General features: G+C 42.9%; 1 protein-coding gene, 1 long non-coding RNA gene and 1 pseudogene across 4 annotated transcripts; 1 reads left to right on the forward strand and 2 right to left on the reverse strand.

Annotated features, from left to right (window-relative positions):
- Positions 1-6: 6 nt before the first annotated feature.
- LOC136535602 (uncharacterized) lies at positions 7-2,462 on the reverse strand. 2 transcript variants are annotated; one of them, XM_066527918.1, is made up of 5 exons: positions 1,937-2,462; positions 1,329-1,457; positions 693-857; positions 240-545; positions 7-149 (listed from the first exon to the last, which is right to left on the reverse strand). In XM_066527918.1, exons 1-5 carry the CDS (start codon positions 2,192-2,194, stop codon positions 9-11), a joined length of 999 nt encoding a protein of 332 aa, XP_066384015.1. In that variant the 5' UTR covers positions 2,195-2,462; the 3' UTR covers positions 7-8. The 2 variants fall into 2 exon arrangements, with proteins under 2 accessions (XP_066384015.1, XP_066384014.1); XM_066527917.1 differs by having other exon boundaries at positions 240-857.
- Positions 193-3,318, forward strand: LOC136535607 (uncharacterized). Of its 2 annotated transcripts, XR_010779019.1 has the most exons (3): positions 193-322; positions 404-517; positions 2,702-3,318. It is a non-coding gene; the product is annotated as an uncharacterized lncRNA (long non-coding RNA). The 2 variants fall into 2 exon arrangements; XR_010779020.1 differs by lacking the exons at positions 193-322; positions 404-517 and adding an exon at positions 2,494-2,513.
- Positions 2,500-9,101, reverse strand: LOC136535606 (uncharacterized; annotated as a pseudogene).
- Positions 9,102-16,468: the final 7,367 nt, after the last annotated feature.

Below are 16,468 nucleotides of genomic sequence, written 5' to 3' on the forward strand. Positions count from 1 at the left end.
AAAGAACGCTAAAACTTTATTAGTTTTTCTTCCTTAAGCCACAGGAGCATCTCTGATAAACCTTCAGTCAAGTTTCTTGGGCTATAGCCCAGCTCCGTCTTTGCTTTGTCATATGAGTATGCCCATTGATGTCTCAAAACACGCACAGTCTGCAATACATGTGAGGGCAAAATGTCAGCCTTGCCTTATGTGTGAATAACAAGCTTATAGATATTTAAACGAAGGAATAGTGGACATACAGGGTAACTGATAAGTGGGAGTTTTCCAGTGATGTGAGAAACAAAAACTGAAATCCACCCATATGCTTCAATCAACCAGAGAGGTACGTGGAACATGGGAGCCTTTGTGTTTGTGATATTAGCAACCATATTAAAAATTTGCACGAATGACATATTTTCACCAGTGAGCAGATACCGTTGGCCCACTCTGCCCTTCTCCATAGCTGCTATGTGCCCACTAACAACATCATCAACATGGCAGAACGATTCTCTATCATACCCATCTCCTATGTAACCAGGTAAGCGCCCATTAAATCTCTCTATTAACTGCAAGAAAAAATTGAGGTTCAGGTTGTGCCCATGACTATATTCAAACCAAATTGTAAGCGGATGCTCGCAGACTTTAGATTGAAAAAAATTTAGAATAAATATATTTGATATTTGACATATGCATCGACAAGAAAGTTCTCTTACAATGCGAGAGACAAGATTTCCAGTCGTAAGTTTTCCAGGGCCATAGAGAACGCCTGGGTAGACTATGGTGATCGGCACCTTATCTGCTGCTGCCTGCAGTGCGATTCTATCTGCAAGAACCTTTGATTTCTCATATTCAGTACAAAATTCCTTCTCTGGATGCATCTGCGTTAGAACCAATCAACTATGTTACAATTCACAGCAGTGTATACCAAGTCTGCATATACATGTATGATTCAAATCGTACGAGTAAGCCAATTCAATAAAAGGAGCCTGGTTGCAGCCGACCACTAAACTCGAAAGTCAGTAAGTTGTTTGTGCATCAAGAAGGATTGTTGTACAGGGGACAGTTTGATCTAAGCACTTTTGAAAGTATACCACTTGCATTTCAATGGCAATCAAACAATCAAGTGAACCAGTATCTTGCACCTCTTAGCACCAGAATCTGTTAAAAACTAGGAACATCTTGATATGACAATGCGCGCACGAGGAACAGAACATATAGCTATGTAACAAGGTCGTAGAGCCAAAACAATTATTGAGGAACACCATTAGTTTAATTTCATGGCAAATATTTCAGGATTGAAAACAGCAAAATCATTGATTCATTGATAGAATTCAGGAATATGGTCTTACCTGTGTCTCATCTGCAACATAACCATCAGTTGGACCAATTGCAAAGAAAGATGATGTGTAGATTATCTTCTTCACAGTTGGTGTTCTCTTGGCAGCCTTCAACACATTCTCAAGTCCACCTACATTAACCTGTAGCACAGCACAATACACATTTCTTAAACCAATCCGAATTAGTATGCATTCTAGTTCCATGCACTGTCTGCTCAATTGTTTTCTGGCCTTATTTCCATTTCTTAAAAACGGTAACAAGATGAGAAGTTGGTGGGCGGAAGCAATAGTGCGAGCACCTAAACAGCCATCAACTAACTTGAGAATAGCACCATAGTGCCAGAAATTGCCATATGTATCAATAAGCATCTCCTTCAGGGTTCAGGCTATGGGAATCTCCCTCTTCAAAAGGAGTTACTGTACTGTGAGGCTTGGTGATTGTGACCATACCACTATTGAACTGCCCAAATTACCTATATCACAATCGAACAGCGCTTGAATGTTTATCATGTGGAGACAGAGCACAAAAATAAAGGGCCAAAACTGTTGTTCCTTCCTTCTAGAGCTACGCTCACACATGGGGGTAAATAAATAAAAACAAACAGATACAACTGCCTTACCTTGAGGAAAACGGAGGGGTCGGGCAACCACGGCTCGACGGCCGCGGCGACGTGGAACACGACGTCGCAGCCGTCGAAGGCCGCGGCGAGGGACTCGGCGTCGGTGACGTCGCCGTAGGCCAGCTCGACGTCGCGGGGAAGGCCAGAGACGTTGCTGGAGCGGCGGACGAGCGCGCGGACGGCGTGGCCCGCGCCGCTCAGCGCCGCGCACAGGCGGCCGCCCAGGTACCCGGTCGCGCCCGTCACCACCACCCTCATGCCGCCGCCGGCAACTGAAGCGCAGCAGCAGCCGCTGATCCGATCCTGATAGCACTACACTACACAGCCTGTCTCCTGCTCGAAGCCAAACCCAGCAACTTGGGAAGTCAGCGACACGAGGCGAGAAGAATGATGCGACTGAGAGGAGGATTTTTAGGGATTTGGGGGGAGATTATTCCCTATTTTGCCGAGCCAAAAGCGGAGGAGGAGCCTGTTGTGTCAGTCAACTCCTCAACCCACCCACACAAACCACGCCGACTAACGAAAACTTTGGGCCACGGTCCACGGCCATCTTAAAAAACGAAAGCTTGGGCCGATCGTATGACTTTTGTCAGCAACTTATTTGCTCTCTTCTAAAAAAAAGCAACTTATTTATTCATGTGTCTTATTATATACAAGTTCTTTAGGAATTAGGATGACAATACTCCGTATGACATTATTATCAAAATGGAATATCAAATTAAAACGGGTAGATATCTAAAACTTGATCAAATTTTCATTCTTCAGCCACAAGAGCGTCTCTGCTAGGCCTTCAGTTAAGCTTCGTGGACTATAGCCCAGCTCCCTCTTGGCCTTGTCACATGAGTAAGCCCACTGATGTCTGAGACACTCCACTCCCTGCAACGTACAGATATGGACCAACTATATATCAACACAAAGCGTGATTATTTGCAGATAATAAACTTAAACACTTAGAATGGAGAATAACGGACATACAGGATAACTGATAAGTGGGGGGTTTTCCGGTGATGCGAGCAACAAAAACTGAAATCCACCCGTAGATGGCAAGCAACCATAGAGGTATGTGGAATTTGGGTGGCTTTGTGTTCGTAAGATTCGCAGCCATGTTGAAAATCTGCACGAATGACGCGTTCTCTCCAGTGAGCAGATATCTTTCGCCCACTCTGCCCTTCTCCATGGCTGCTATGTGCCCTTTGACGACATCATCGACATGGCTGAACGATCCCCGGTCATACCCATGCCGTATGTAACCAGGTAGACGCCCATTGAACCTTTCGACTAACTGCAAGAATTTATTGTTTTGTTCAAGTTCTGAACATGGCTGTAATCCACATAGCCAGATCTCTGACTTACTGCAATAAAAGGGGAAAGTTCTCTTACAACGCGGCAAACAAGATTTCCAGATGTAAGCGTTCCAGGGCCATAAATAATGCCTGGGTAGACTATGGTGATTGGAACCCCCTCTGCTGCTGCTTGCAGTGCAATTCTATCTGCTAGAAACTTTACTCTGTGCGAAATGATTCCCCTTGATGGATCTGAGATTTAAAAGCAATTCAACAATGTCACAATTTTGCACCACCGTGTAACTTGTAAAAGCACTTCTGCATAAATGTGAAGTTTTGAATAACAAATGTGATCCAGTTTCAATATCTGGAGCCAAATTTGAAATTGATGACTAAAAGTCATCTGTGCGCTAGCGTATTAACTTCTGTTCTACGAGAAACAGAATAGGTTGCTTGCTTCACTTTATTTCTGACTGGAGTTTCTATAGTTAGCATGTCTTCAGCCCTCTTGTATAGGCAGGAGAGGCATGCAGGAGCGAGTTTCCATCCTTGCAGTTTGTTCAGCATGTTTTGTTGTTTGGTTGTTCCTTTGCAAACTGCAAGTACTTACACACAAATTAATCTCAGACGCTAGGCCTAATGAGCTACTCTCTATCGGTTTGAAGCTTCCTCTTCTATTAAAAGATAAGAGCTTTTGCGTGTTCGAAGGAAAAAAAAAAGGTGAATCAAGTAACTATTTGAGTGTGTAGTTTGGGGAATCAACCCATTCTAAATGGCATGGGTAAATTTCTCAAACTTAGTGGAATGACTTTATTCCTCGTACTAGTTTATGATGAATGAGGTAAATAGGTGATAATAGATCAATCTACAAACCAAACGAACATCTAGAAAGTGAGATGATGATAGACCACTTAATTCCACGTACGAAACAACCCCTATATGAGCATTTCATACTCATGAAACAAATTACATACTCGGGAGGACAAAACCATAGAGTCAAAATTATTATTCAGCTCAGGTTTAAATCTTCTCATAGCTTATTTTTGGGTGTCTATTTTCTTTTTAATGAAAACCCAGACAGTTTCTCTTAGGCAGGTCACATTTTTTTTAGAATGGCAACAATATAAAACAAAAAAAAACATGAATACGAGTTTATACCTGATTCTCATTGGCGACACAACCATCCGTTGGGCCAATTGCGAAGTATGACGATGTGTACACTATCTTCTTCAATTCCGGCGTTCTCTTGGCAGCCTTTAATACATTCTCAAGTCCCCAAACATTTACCTGTTAATAATAACTGCAGCAGTAAGTGCACCCCTTCTAATAATTTCAAGGGGAAATGCATATTTTTGCAATGCACATTTTTATATATATTATAACAACCTATTTGGTATCCATCGCCTCGCAATTACTCTTGATGGTTGCTTTTATGCTACTACTAATAGAAATTTTAGCAAGATGAGGTATTAATGGGCAATAAATGAGAGGCTACCAACCACAAAAAAGTACAATTTTATACTCCCTCCGTCCCTAAATAAATCAATTCATAGAATCCGTGCAAGTCAAATTATCATAAGTTGACTAATTTTATAGAAAAGTGTAAGATCTATGACATAAAATGAACACATTATAAAAATATATATTCTATAATATATCTAATCATACTAATTTGAGGTCATAAATCTTGACGTGTTTTTTCTAGAAATTTAGTCAAAGTTTAAAAAGTTTGACTTAAGACAACTTTACAAATCTAGGGGCATAGGGAGTATCTCTATTTAATATTAGGGGGATCTAATATTAAAGGAAGGAAAGTCCTTTGGTTCAATATCGCTCATAATTGACCGATGGGGTGATCCATGATCCACCACTCTCTTCCGCGCCTCTACGAGTTAGTGATAAGTGTTTAGGCATATGCAGAGTTCAATTTTAAAGCGAATTAAAACACATCGCGTGATCATTATTGAATCTATAAGTCATTCGTGCCCATACGAGTTAGAAACAACATACGCATAGTATGGAGTTTGGTTCTAAAACAAATTGAAATGTAGAGAAGCCGGTCAAGCTCCTCTTAGGCAGACCTCAACCACCTGGGCAAGCTCCTGCCCTCGGCATGGGCTTTACTCGGCCATCCTCATCCTCCTGGCATGGCAGACTTTGGTCATGGACATGGTTTATGAGGTGCCGGAGTTGTTCTAACCTTAGTTATAATATGCACATAGTACGGAGTTTGATTCTAAAACAAATTGAAATGTAGAGAAGCCCATCAAGCTCCTCTTAGGCAGACCTCAGCCACCTGGCTGGGCTCTTCTCCCCTCGGCATGGGCTCTACTCGGCCATGCTCATGCTCCCGATGTAGCAGGCTTTGGCCATGGACATGGTTTAGGAGGTGTTATGTTGGAGTTGCTCTAACCTTAGTTATAATATGCATTGAAGGCATCTCAAATAATCTAACGCTAAGGGGCTGTTTAGATTCTTTTATTTAGAGGAATTAAAATCTATTTAATAAATTAGGCTATTTGGCTAGGAATTTGACATTCCATCACTTTTCAAAGTTCACCTATAAGCCTATCTCAAAATTATAGGTTGGAAGATGAAAATTAATTTTATAGATTATCATCCTATATTTCTAATTTACAATTTATAGCATGCTCTTCAACTCACTCCCCTACAGTAGAAATGTAACACATAAGTATCTCTCATATAGCCAACAATAATATACAAATATAATTCATATACAATCATATTAGCTTAATTAATATGTGTCTAAATTATGATTATCAAAATGAATTCAATTCCAAGATCCAAATGGGGCCTAAGTGATTTGGAGGACAGAGAAAGAAAAAAAAAGAAAAAAAAGAAAATGCAGATGCACCAGAATAATGGGAGGGGTCAGACCTTACCATGTAATATGTATTGTTTTTATGTCAGACTCTATGATGATGATGCTGACACATATTAAAGACAATAGTTTCCTTTCTCTCTAGCATGGCATATTATAATTTACTAGCAAACATATCTATGCATTGCAATGAGACCTATAATTTGTTATGTGGTGTTCATACCAATAATATCAAGCTAGCTATTTTTGTTGATTTTTAATTGGATTTGGTCTAATAAAAAATGCTAGCTAGTGCAATAAAGAATTAACCATGTATAGAAAATTAACAGGAGTTGGTGGTTATTGTACGCATATGTTGTGCTCCATAGCTAACATATTCAAATGCAAGAGAGTAAATGTGTTAAGAATGTCCATGTGATTTCAACCTAGACGCTTCTCTGTCTTTATTAGTTATCACTTGCCACACCACAACAAATGATAACATTTCACTATAATAGTTGAGAATGAAATTCCAAATAACTCTAGTAAAAATGGTTCTATCATCTCAATCAATTTATCATATGACCGCATTCCCAGAACAAAAATGGTTAATCAGAAAGATCGATCGCTTGAGAAGGAGTTTCCTATGAAGGGGTGAAACGCCAGACAAGGTATATGGTGGGCATTCCATTATCAGTTGGCCAACAACATGTAGACCAAAAGCGAAAGGTGGTTTAGGGGTTCTGGACCTTGAACGTTTTGCAAGAGCATTGAGACTACGATGGTTATGGTATCAATGGAAACACCGAGATAGAGCTTGGAACAAGCTTGACCTTCCGGTAGATGACCGGGACAAGGAGTTATTTGCGGCTTCGACAGTGGTGATAGTAGATGATGGCAAGTTGGCCAGGTTTTGGACGTCGTCTTGGGTCGGTGGGCGAACACCGAAAGCGATTGCACCAATATTGTTCAAGAAATCAAAAAGGAAAAATCTCACGGTGCAAAAGGCCTTGGAAGATAACCGTTGGATATCACATGTCATTCCATTAGGCACTGCACAGAAAATAAGAGAATACGTAACCCTTTGGGAAGAGGTAAGCCAAATCCAGCTAATAGAGAATACAGAGGACAGCATCCGCTGGCGTTGGACGGTGGATGGGGAATACACAGCCAAAAGCGCCTATTGTATTCAATTCCAGGGCACATTCAACAAACTGAAACTTCAACCGATTTGGAAAGCAAAGGCGGAACCCAAATATAGATTTTTTGCTTGGACTTTGCTGCATAAAAAATCCTAACAGCAAACAATTTGATTAAAAGAAATTGGTCAAATGATCCAGTATGCAAGCTTTGTGGTATTGACCCGGAAACACCGACACATCTTTGCAAGGATTGCACTTTCTCAAGGCAAGTTTGGTCCTTCATCAAGCGATGGTTCAGCCTATCGGTGATTGATACTGTCGGAATGACAGGATCTCTGCACAAATACTGGCGAAAGTGCAGAATTAAGACAGACAAAGATCAAAGAAAGGCGTTTGATGGCATTATGATCTATTTTTAGTGGAATTTATGGAAGGAAATGAATCGAAGAATATTTCAGAACAAGTCGCTGCAGCCTAGTCAGGTGGCACTCCTTTGCAAGGAAGATATAGAGCAATACCAGTTGGCAACAAGATTTCATGATGGACCACAACAGGAGTAGTTCTAGTATTTGTTAGTCACTGTTCGGTTGGTCTAGTTTTGTGTTTTTTCGGCTTCAGGGTGTTTTTCTAGACTTTAAGTTGTCGTTCAGGTGGGTATTTAATAGGGTTGTCGGCCGGTGTGCTGTGGTGACGATGAGCTTGGTCTCCCGTTGTTTGTTGTAATTCTTTTTTCTTGTTTCTTTTTGCTCGCCTAATAAAAATCCGGCAAATCTCTGGCCGCCTTTCTAAAAAGAAATTCCAAACAGCTTATGCCACTGGAAAGGGGGAAATAAACAGTAATGCGTATAGTGCCTGAACTATCAAGAGAACAGTTAAGTCTGGTAAACACATTACCACGTAGGCCGAGAGGGACTAGTTATGACAACCTACGTTAACTTGTACGATGTACTGTTTTATATTAACTCTAATTAATATGATAATGTGACACATGTTAAAGACAATAGCTCTTTTCTTTCTCTTGTATGGTATTATACTTTCTCCGTTCCAAACTATAAGACGTTCTTGACTCTTTCTAGATATATTATTTTTTACTATATATCTAAACATAATAATGTATATCTAAGTGCAAACTATATATATCTGAAAAATCCAAAATATCTTATAATTTAGAATAGGGGAAGTAAATGATAACATATGTGCTTCACATTAGTCACACAAGATATATTTAAATGCAACCTCTGGGCTCGCTAGGGTGATCTTTTTTTTTGAAACAAGGAAGAGATGTTAGTGTTCTGTAGATAGATGTTTATATAGGCGTACGTATATTTACTTTTATGAACACACGCGTAGACAACTCGTATCAGTACGAACAACTCAATATTGAGTACACAGTGGTAGGAACTAGGAAGAATGGTTCGAGGTTCAGGCTTTGGTAATGGAGGGGCGCTGTGGTAATGGAGGGGCGCTGCCAAGCATGGAGGAGTTAAGCCGGGAGGAGAAGGCACCAAAAATGTTACATACGGTAAATGGGAAACAGTCAAATGGTGAGAAAATGGAGTTCCACACCATAGACTGTGTAAGACTCTTAGTTTAGTTAGTACTAAAACCATGCATGCATGTTCCGGTGTACAGTGAGTAACGATCGTGTCGTATTATCTTACGGTCTAGAAGACAGAGGGGTCAGGGAGCCACGCCTCGACGGTCGCGGCGGCGTGGAACACGGCGTCGCACCCGCTGAAGGCGGCGGTGAGCGACTCCTCGTTGGTGACGTCGCCGTAGGCCACCTCAACGGCTGGGGGGAGGGCAGAGACATGGACGCCCGGGAGTGCGAAGGCGCGCACGTCGTGGCCGGCATCGGCCAGCGCCGCGCACAGGCGGCCGCCCATGAACCATGTCACGCCCGTCACCACCATCCTCATGGCTGGTGACCACCGAGAGGCCGTGTCGGACGGAGAGAGTAGCTGGCGCTAATCTGATAACTAACCCGGCCGGCCCAACCCAAGTCGCGCTGCACGGCACGGCACCGCACGAGCTCGCCTGGTGGATATATTTTTTATTTTAATATTTTTTAAAAATTAATTTTAAATCTAACACCGTCGGGTTTTTTTTTAAAAACTAACACTTTTGACCGCGCATATTGTCTTGGCGCGGCCAAATGCCTGTGCCGCGCCATGTATGGTGACGCGGCAGAGGGCTGACGTGGCGGCGATCAGGAGCGCTGACCGCTGACGGGGCAGAGCCTGCCGCGCCACCGATCTTGGCGCGGCACTGCCGCGCCCTGATCCGTGGCGCGGTAGAGCTGGAAATCTTGCCGTGCAGTGCAGTGACAAGAAAGAAGGCGCCTGAGTGCAATGAAATCGACAGCAGCAGCAGGCGCCTCGAAGTCGAAAATGAAATTTATCTAGGCATCTTGACTACTGCATCTACTGTATCTACTGCATGATTTGACAACACATGCATGCGTTGCACAGAGCAGCTACTGTAGACACAGTCACACATGCATGCTGTAGTACTAGCTGCTGCATGCTCTCCTCAGTCGTCCTCGTGCTCCAAGCCTCAAGGCAACATCATGTATTTATGGGTGAAGGATTACACTAAAATTTAGGAAGAGAAACGCGGCAACTTGAAGCTTTCAGGATTATGTCATCAAGAAATCGATTAGACGTGAATCGGTATCAGCTGATTTAGATGTGATATCAGAATCGGCTATTTTATGGATGACGTCAGCAGACGACGTCAATGAGCTATGCTTGAGTGGCGCCAGGAAGATGTGTTGGACTCTACAAATAAGAAAAATTAGGGTCTAGGTTATTATTAAGTTAGAAAGTTTTTTTTTTATTTCAAGAATTGTAATAAGTCGTATTTGAGTATTATTCATGTTTAGGTTCCGGGTATAAATATTAGACCCTGGTTATTATAAAAAAAGGACAAACACTCAATCAATACAATCTTTTCGGCTTTCGCCATCGCATTAGGAGTACGAGTACTATAGATCTCGGCGAGTTCTTCAGCAAACAACACTGCATCGGCTATTTTAGCCGATTTGCCTATACTCTCACGCATATATCATGTTTTCATGAATCTGTCAACATATAGATGGTTTTATAGATTCTTTGGCTTTAGTTTATTATCATTATCATAGCTGCATCGATTCGATCCAACCTCACTGTTGATGATAATATATTATACTCAAAACTATTTATAAAATTATTTATATTAGACAGTCAATTTATTCGCATGCTATATTCTTTTTATCAAACTTATCGGCTCGACGCTTTATATCAATCATGTTCCATTTAGCCGATGATGCTTTCTGATGTTCCATGAGCATCGATTATTTTGATTCGTATCATTATCGTTTAATATTAGCCAATAATCCTTAATTTAAAGATCTTCGTTTCATGGATACGCTGGATATCGACTATTTAGTCGATAGCCTCATTGAATCGGCTATCTAGCCATACATTTGGAACTGTTTGGTGCAACGCCGACATGTTCCACTTTAAATTACTGATAAGATTTTCTCTCCTTGTCAATTGCATGTCAAATTTACTGGCACGTCGTTGGGTTTTCAAAATCGGCTGGTTCTGTGTTGAAGCCAAACAAATCTCTGGTCTCGTTCTACTCAGATCTTTCGGTTTACTGTGTGTTGATCACTACATTTTCATGTCAACAGCATCCGCCTCAGCCGATATGTCACATTACTACCGGTAGTAGGGGCCCAATCAACCCCCAACCGATAGGGAGCCCACGGCTGCTACTACTCCAGATCAACCACGGCGAGTGCTAGTGCGAGAGCGAGAACATCCCGGCACGGCACTACGGCAGCAAGCTCGGCCGCTACAAACTTCCTGTTCTTTCTTTTCACCACTGATCAGTACACTGAAGACGTAGAACGAGCGACACGGGCCTCGTTTCAGCTCCGGACGGTGGGAGCTGATTTGTTAGAAAAGAAGATTTAGGTGTTGTTTGGTAACTTGAACCGTGTGAGGGTGGATATTTTATAACACAATAAACGTATGGGGATTTTTGTAGTCCCTCTCACTCCTGACTTCCTGTGCATGAGGTATGCAGTTTGGTTGCACATGCAAGTATAGTTTCTTCATTCAAAACTCCAATGGGTATTTTGGTCACTTGATGACCCACAAATCTAATGTAAGTTGGTGGAAGTTGGATTGGTAGCCATGCATATCCTGTTTGTTTTAGCTTTTTGGATTTTAATGCTACAACCTGTCTATAGTAAAAATGGCTAAAACAAATGGGCGCTTTTAGCTTGTCGCTTCGACGACATCATGCGAAAGTCTAGCTTGTTGGTGGACAGTGGACTGTAGAGGAAAGCAACGAGGAGAAAACCGGAGACGCTCTAGTGCCATTAGCGGAGCCAGAATCCTTTAAGAGCTCTTTATAATCTTTGTTATGTAAAAATACCTTATAATCTTTATTATGTAAAAGTATTTAACTAGCTAATTACAATGTTTTTTATACGATGGAAATTTTCTTTTAAATTTTATGAACAAGCATGATTATTTACTGCTGGCTGGTTTAGTGTAAGAGAAAAATATTATTCCAGCTTATAATCCACGATCGTATATGATCGTATAAGCCCAGCCGAACAGGCTGAAGCCTGGCCAGCCCCAGCGATGGCTCCGCCACTGTCTCACGCGGAAGTCTATTTTTACTCGCGCTCTTTATTAGATCTCCTTTTTCCTTTCCCTTCAAATTTGCTATATTAGATTGAGTAAGGAGAGTGCTGCTACACATGATTGAGTAAACTATATTCCCTTTATTAAGTGGGAATCACCCATTAGTTACTAGGAGGGCTGACCACATCCACGGCCGGACGCGGCCTTATCGGCATGGCGGCGGGAGAAACTCTAAATTGGAGCTTGACCGTGCGCGCTTCAAGGCTGGGTAGGGTCGGGCAGCGAGAGGACATGATGGTGAAGCCGTGGATACGATGAATTGAATGAAGGTGATCGTTCGCAGGGTAATTGATGGCGGCGGCGGCGGCGGAGGGAGAAAGAGAGAAAGATAGAGACGAGGCGCGACAGGTGGGCTCGGCTCGTCCTCGCCTTGGCGGGACACAGTCGTCGTGATCGTGGAGGCCCACGCGCAGGCACTAGTAGACAGGCGCGAGCGTTTGCGACCAACGTGGCCCATGCACCTGGAAAAGAAGAAAGAGAAAAATAAAAAGTTTAAGGCAAAGGTATATTTCATAGGAGCTTTTGGTTTTTGTGATCAAGACATCCAGTGGGTGTGGTCATATTTAGGATAGATAGTCATACTATTAAGAGGGGGTGGAACTCATCGTTAAATGCGGTTATCAAAGTGCCCCTAGATGTTCTAACTCATTGTATATGCATTTAGATTCTGGTGAGTGCTAACACCCTTGAAAATATTTGTGAAAAGTTTCTAACACACGTGCACAAGGTGATACACTTAGTGGTGAAGAAGTTGGAGTTAAGGAGGCGCTGTTTTCTGCGATCGGACGTAGGACCGGACGCTGGACGTGTGTGTCCGGTCAGTGGTGCTTGGTGAAGGGCATGGCTTGGCTCTCGATCGGACGCTGGTGCTTGGGGGTGATCAGACGCGTAGGACATTGGTCCGGTCATAGCTGACGTATGATGACGTAGGGCGCAGAGTTGGCCATAGGAGATCGGACGCAGAGGCGCGTCCGGTCATGCCTGACCTGACGCGTCCGGTCACAAAAACTCCTCTCTGGAATCTTACTGGACTCGACCTGACTCTGTGGTGGCGCTATGTCAGGTGGTAGCGCGGCGTGTTTGGTCAGTGGCTCAGGGGCGCTAGTGCATGTGCGATCGGACACTGCTTGTGTGCGTCCGGTCAGCCTCTGGTGAGTTCGGTCGTGACTTAATCGTTGGCGCAATTGTTTTGACCGTTGGGATCGCGCGACGCTCGCTGAACGCGGGGGACACGTGGACGGAGATCAGTGACAGGACGTTGGTGAGTGTTCGTCCGATCATGGTGACCGGTGCGTCCGGCCGCCCCAAAATCAGCATAGTAAGGGGGCCAACGGCTCTATTCGTTGGGGCTCCCTATATAAATGTGGTAACCAGCCATGGCTCACTATCTTTGTCATTTCTATTGAGAATACACCCTAGTGAGCCTAGCCAATCCTCTCTTACTCATCCTACTTGATTGATTCATCATTTGGTGAGATTAGAGAGCATCCAAGTGCATTGCTTTGAGTGATTGTATCTAGAGGCACTTGGTGATTGTATTTCGCTGTAGGATTTGCTTGTTACTCTTGGTGGTTGCCGCCACCTAGACGGTTTGGTGCAGCGAAGATCGTCGAGCGGAGGGTGGTGATTGTCTCTGGCTCCGATCATGGTGATTGTGAGGGGTTCTTGACCTTTCCCCGGCGAAGATCCAAAAGGTACTCTAATGGATTGTTCATAGCTTGTGAATCCCCATCTTGTGTTGGTTGTGCGGCACCCGATTGCGAGTTAGGCGTGTGATGCCTATTAGCGTGTGAACCTCCAAGTGGGTGAATCGCTACAATGAGAACGTAGCTTGCCGACAAGCAAGTGAACCTCAGGGATAAATCATTGTGTCATCATTGTCTCTGGGATTCTCTTGTGATTGATTGATTATCTCTTGCCATAGTGGTATAAACTTTACTATCTCTCTTGCATTTACTTTTCTAGTGTAGCTAAGCTCTTTAGTGTAACTAGTTTTGAGAGCTAGCTTGTGTCTTGTTAGTTTGGTTAGTGAGGCTCTTTAGTTAGTCTTTGAGAGCTCACTAACTTAGAGAGTAGTGACTTAGGCTTTGTGTGAATTAGAGATCATAACAACTAGAATTGTGGATAGGTGGCATGCATTTTTAGTAGCCTAGTGCAACACTTGCTTCGCCTCATATTTATCGAACCACTTGGCTTAGTGCTATTGTAGAAATTTTTATAGGTTATTCACCCCCCTCTAGTCATTAAGATCTTTCACTTCTCTCGATGTGTCTTTACTCTATCTATTGGCATAAACTCCAATCCTAGCATAGATATGTTGTTGTATGAAAGCATCTAGACTCCTAATTCGTTTTTTGCGATTAATGATGACACAATTATTATAACTAACGTGTGTTTTGCAGCAACATTATTACAGATGGCAGCGAGTCAGGCAAAGTGCGGGTAAAACATTTATCCGCCCGCGAGTATACCCACGGGTAAGACATTGTACCCGCGCCCATACCCGGCGGGTACCCATCGGGTATATTCAAGAGAGATCAAATAATAAAATCACAATGATATAAAATAATAAATTCATAGCTAAACATGAAGCAAATATATCAATCTCACTTACATAGAGTTTATTAAGACAATATACAATACCTTACAAACCACAATACATCATAGATTTATAATTCGATCATTCATGATCATAGAAATAACACAAAACAACTTACAAAAGAACTAAATTAACAAGTTAATAGCTCACACAATCATTTTGTTCAACCATCTATAAAAAATTACATATACTACAAATTACATGTTAACTGAGCTAGTCGATATGCGTATGACATGCATATGACATAGGTGACAGAGCTCTTGGGATTGCTCTTATCGAGAATAGTAGAGCTGCAACTTCCTTTCTCTCTCAGCATAGAAAGGAGAATTAAACTCGTGCACGGTAAGTTGACAGTCCACTGTCTTGATCCGCTCCTAGCTTATCCAGCTAGGTTACTTGTATTCCTTGGAGAGAAAATGCTTGATTAATCCCCGGTCCGGCCATCCCCGGCTTGACAACAAATTGTTACAGACGTGCCAATTGCATAAGCATCCGGAGTTGCACCAGTTAGATAGGAGAAAATGGAATAGGAAACAGGAGTCTTTCCTGCCTGGCCTCTGTCTTCGAGCAAGTTCGAGTTATCGTTGGAGTACTTGGAGTACTAAGCGATTTCAGTATGGGAAGTTTACTATCGGTTCTTTCATATGCTAACTTTGCCAATGCCCTTCCTTAGCAACTACGGGGTCTTCGGCATAAGGGGAGTGCATTCATGTGATATGATATTGGTCTAGTTTAGGCTGCTTGAACTTTCTCTCTGTTCATTGATTCATTGGCTATCAGAGATAAAAGGAATCCAGGACAGTCATCAGTCACACAACCTCTTCTTGTAATGCCTCTGGAATTGCAGCTTACTCCCCTTCTTGAGTGATTCCTGTTGATGGAAGATAGGCTAATTTAGGGTTAGCCTAATAGCTCATCATTCCTCACTCTATTCTTTCAATTATAGTAATAAACTGGACCTATCAGATCCAATGAACTACTATATTTAGGACAAGCCCAACACTACTACTATTAGAACATGCCGGGTAGGTGGTATCTCCCAAAGTGAAAGGAAATATGACCTCATAGAAGCAGCCGCCAGACAAGGACCACCCTCAGCCTACAAAGCCTAGACCCTGATCGATGAGATGACTTGCCAATGCCAAGTCCCAGCCTGCTAATTTGGTCTTCCAATCAACCGGTGAGGACAAACGGATAAGTACAATTTATCACGTACGCGGCGCTCCGATCCACTCTTTCTTTCGATTTCTTGGCTCCGCAGGCTCTGTTTGGATGCTTCTTGATTTTTTTCTACATTCGTGATAAGCTTCCGATTGTAATATTATGTGCACAAAAGAATTGCTCTGAGTTGTAGAATATCGTTTGGGTAAATGCCGGAGAAAGCAACGGTATTGAACTTGCTGATACCCAAAATAAGCTCTCTGCTACCTAGCTCAAGATCACCTCTGCCAACGAGCTACGTGGCATACTCTACCTGCCACCGCCCACAACGAGCTTGATAGTGGGAGACGGAGAGGGAGAGGGTGATTAGCGCAGTTAGCAACTGAGCAGAGCAAACAGTCTTTAATCCTTTGCACCACAGCTTCCTTTGTGCCGGTTTTGATCCCCAAATCATCAAGATCTTGATTGCATAGGAATCAAGCGGTTAAAGCACCGAACTATGCTTGGAACTGAGGAAACTTCAGATCGGAGCTCTCAAGATGGATCCCCAAATCTTCCAAGGTCTTGTGTGGCTGCTGCTTTTAGAATCAGGAGTAAACACAAACACGCTAACGCCGAGGGCAGTACTAGCGTCTGGACGTCCGTGCACCCATGGCTACTGCACGTCCGCACCAAGCGAGGGATCGCTCGTGCCGCTTCCTGCATCCACAGCCGCACAACGCTCTATTCCTCTGCTCCCCACACGCATGCACGGCGCCCTAGCAGCAGCAGCAGCAGGCGGCTATGGCATATGAGTCATATTGCAACATGTATAATACCCGAT

The sequence above is a fragment of the Miscanthus floridulus genome, chromosome 2 (genome assembly GCF_019320115.1).
Source record: "Miscanthus floridulus cultivar M001 chromosome 2, ASM1932011v1, whole genome shotgun sequence".
Lineage (NCBI taxonomy): Eukaryota > Viridiplantae > Streptophyta > Magnoliopsida > Poales > Poaceae > Miscanthus > Miscanthus floridulus.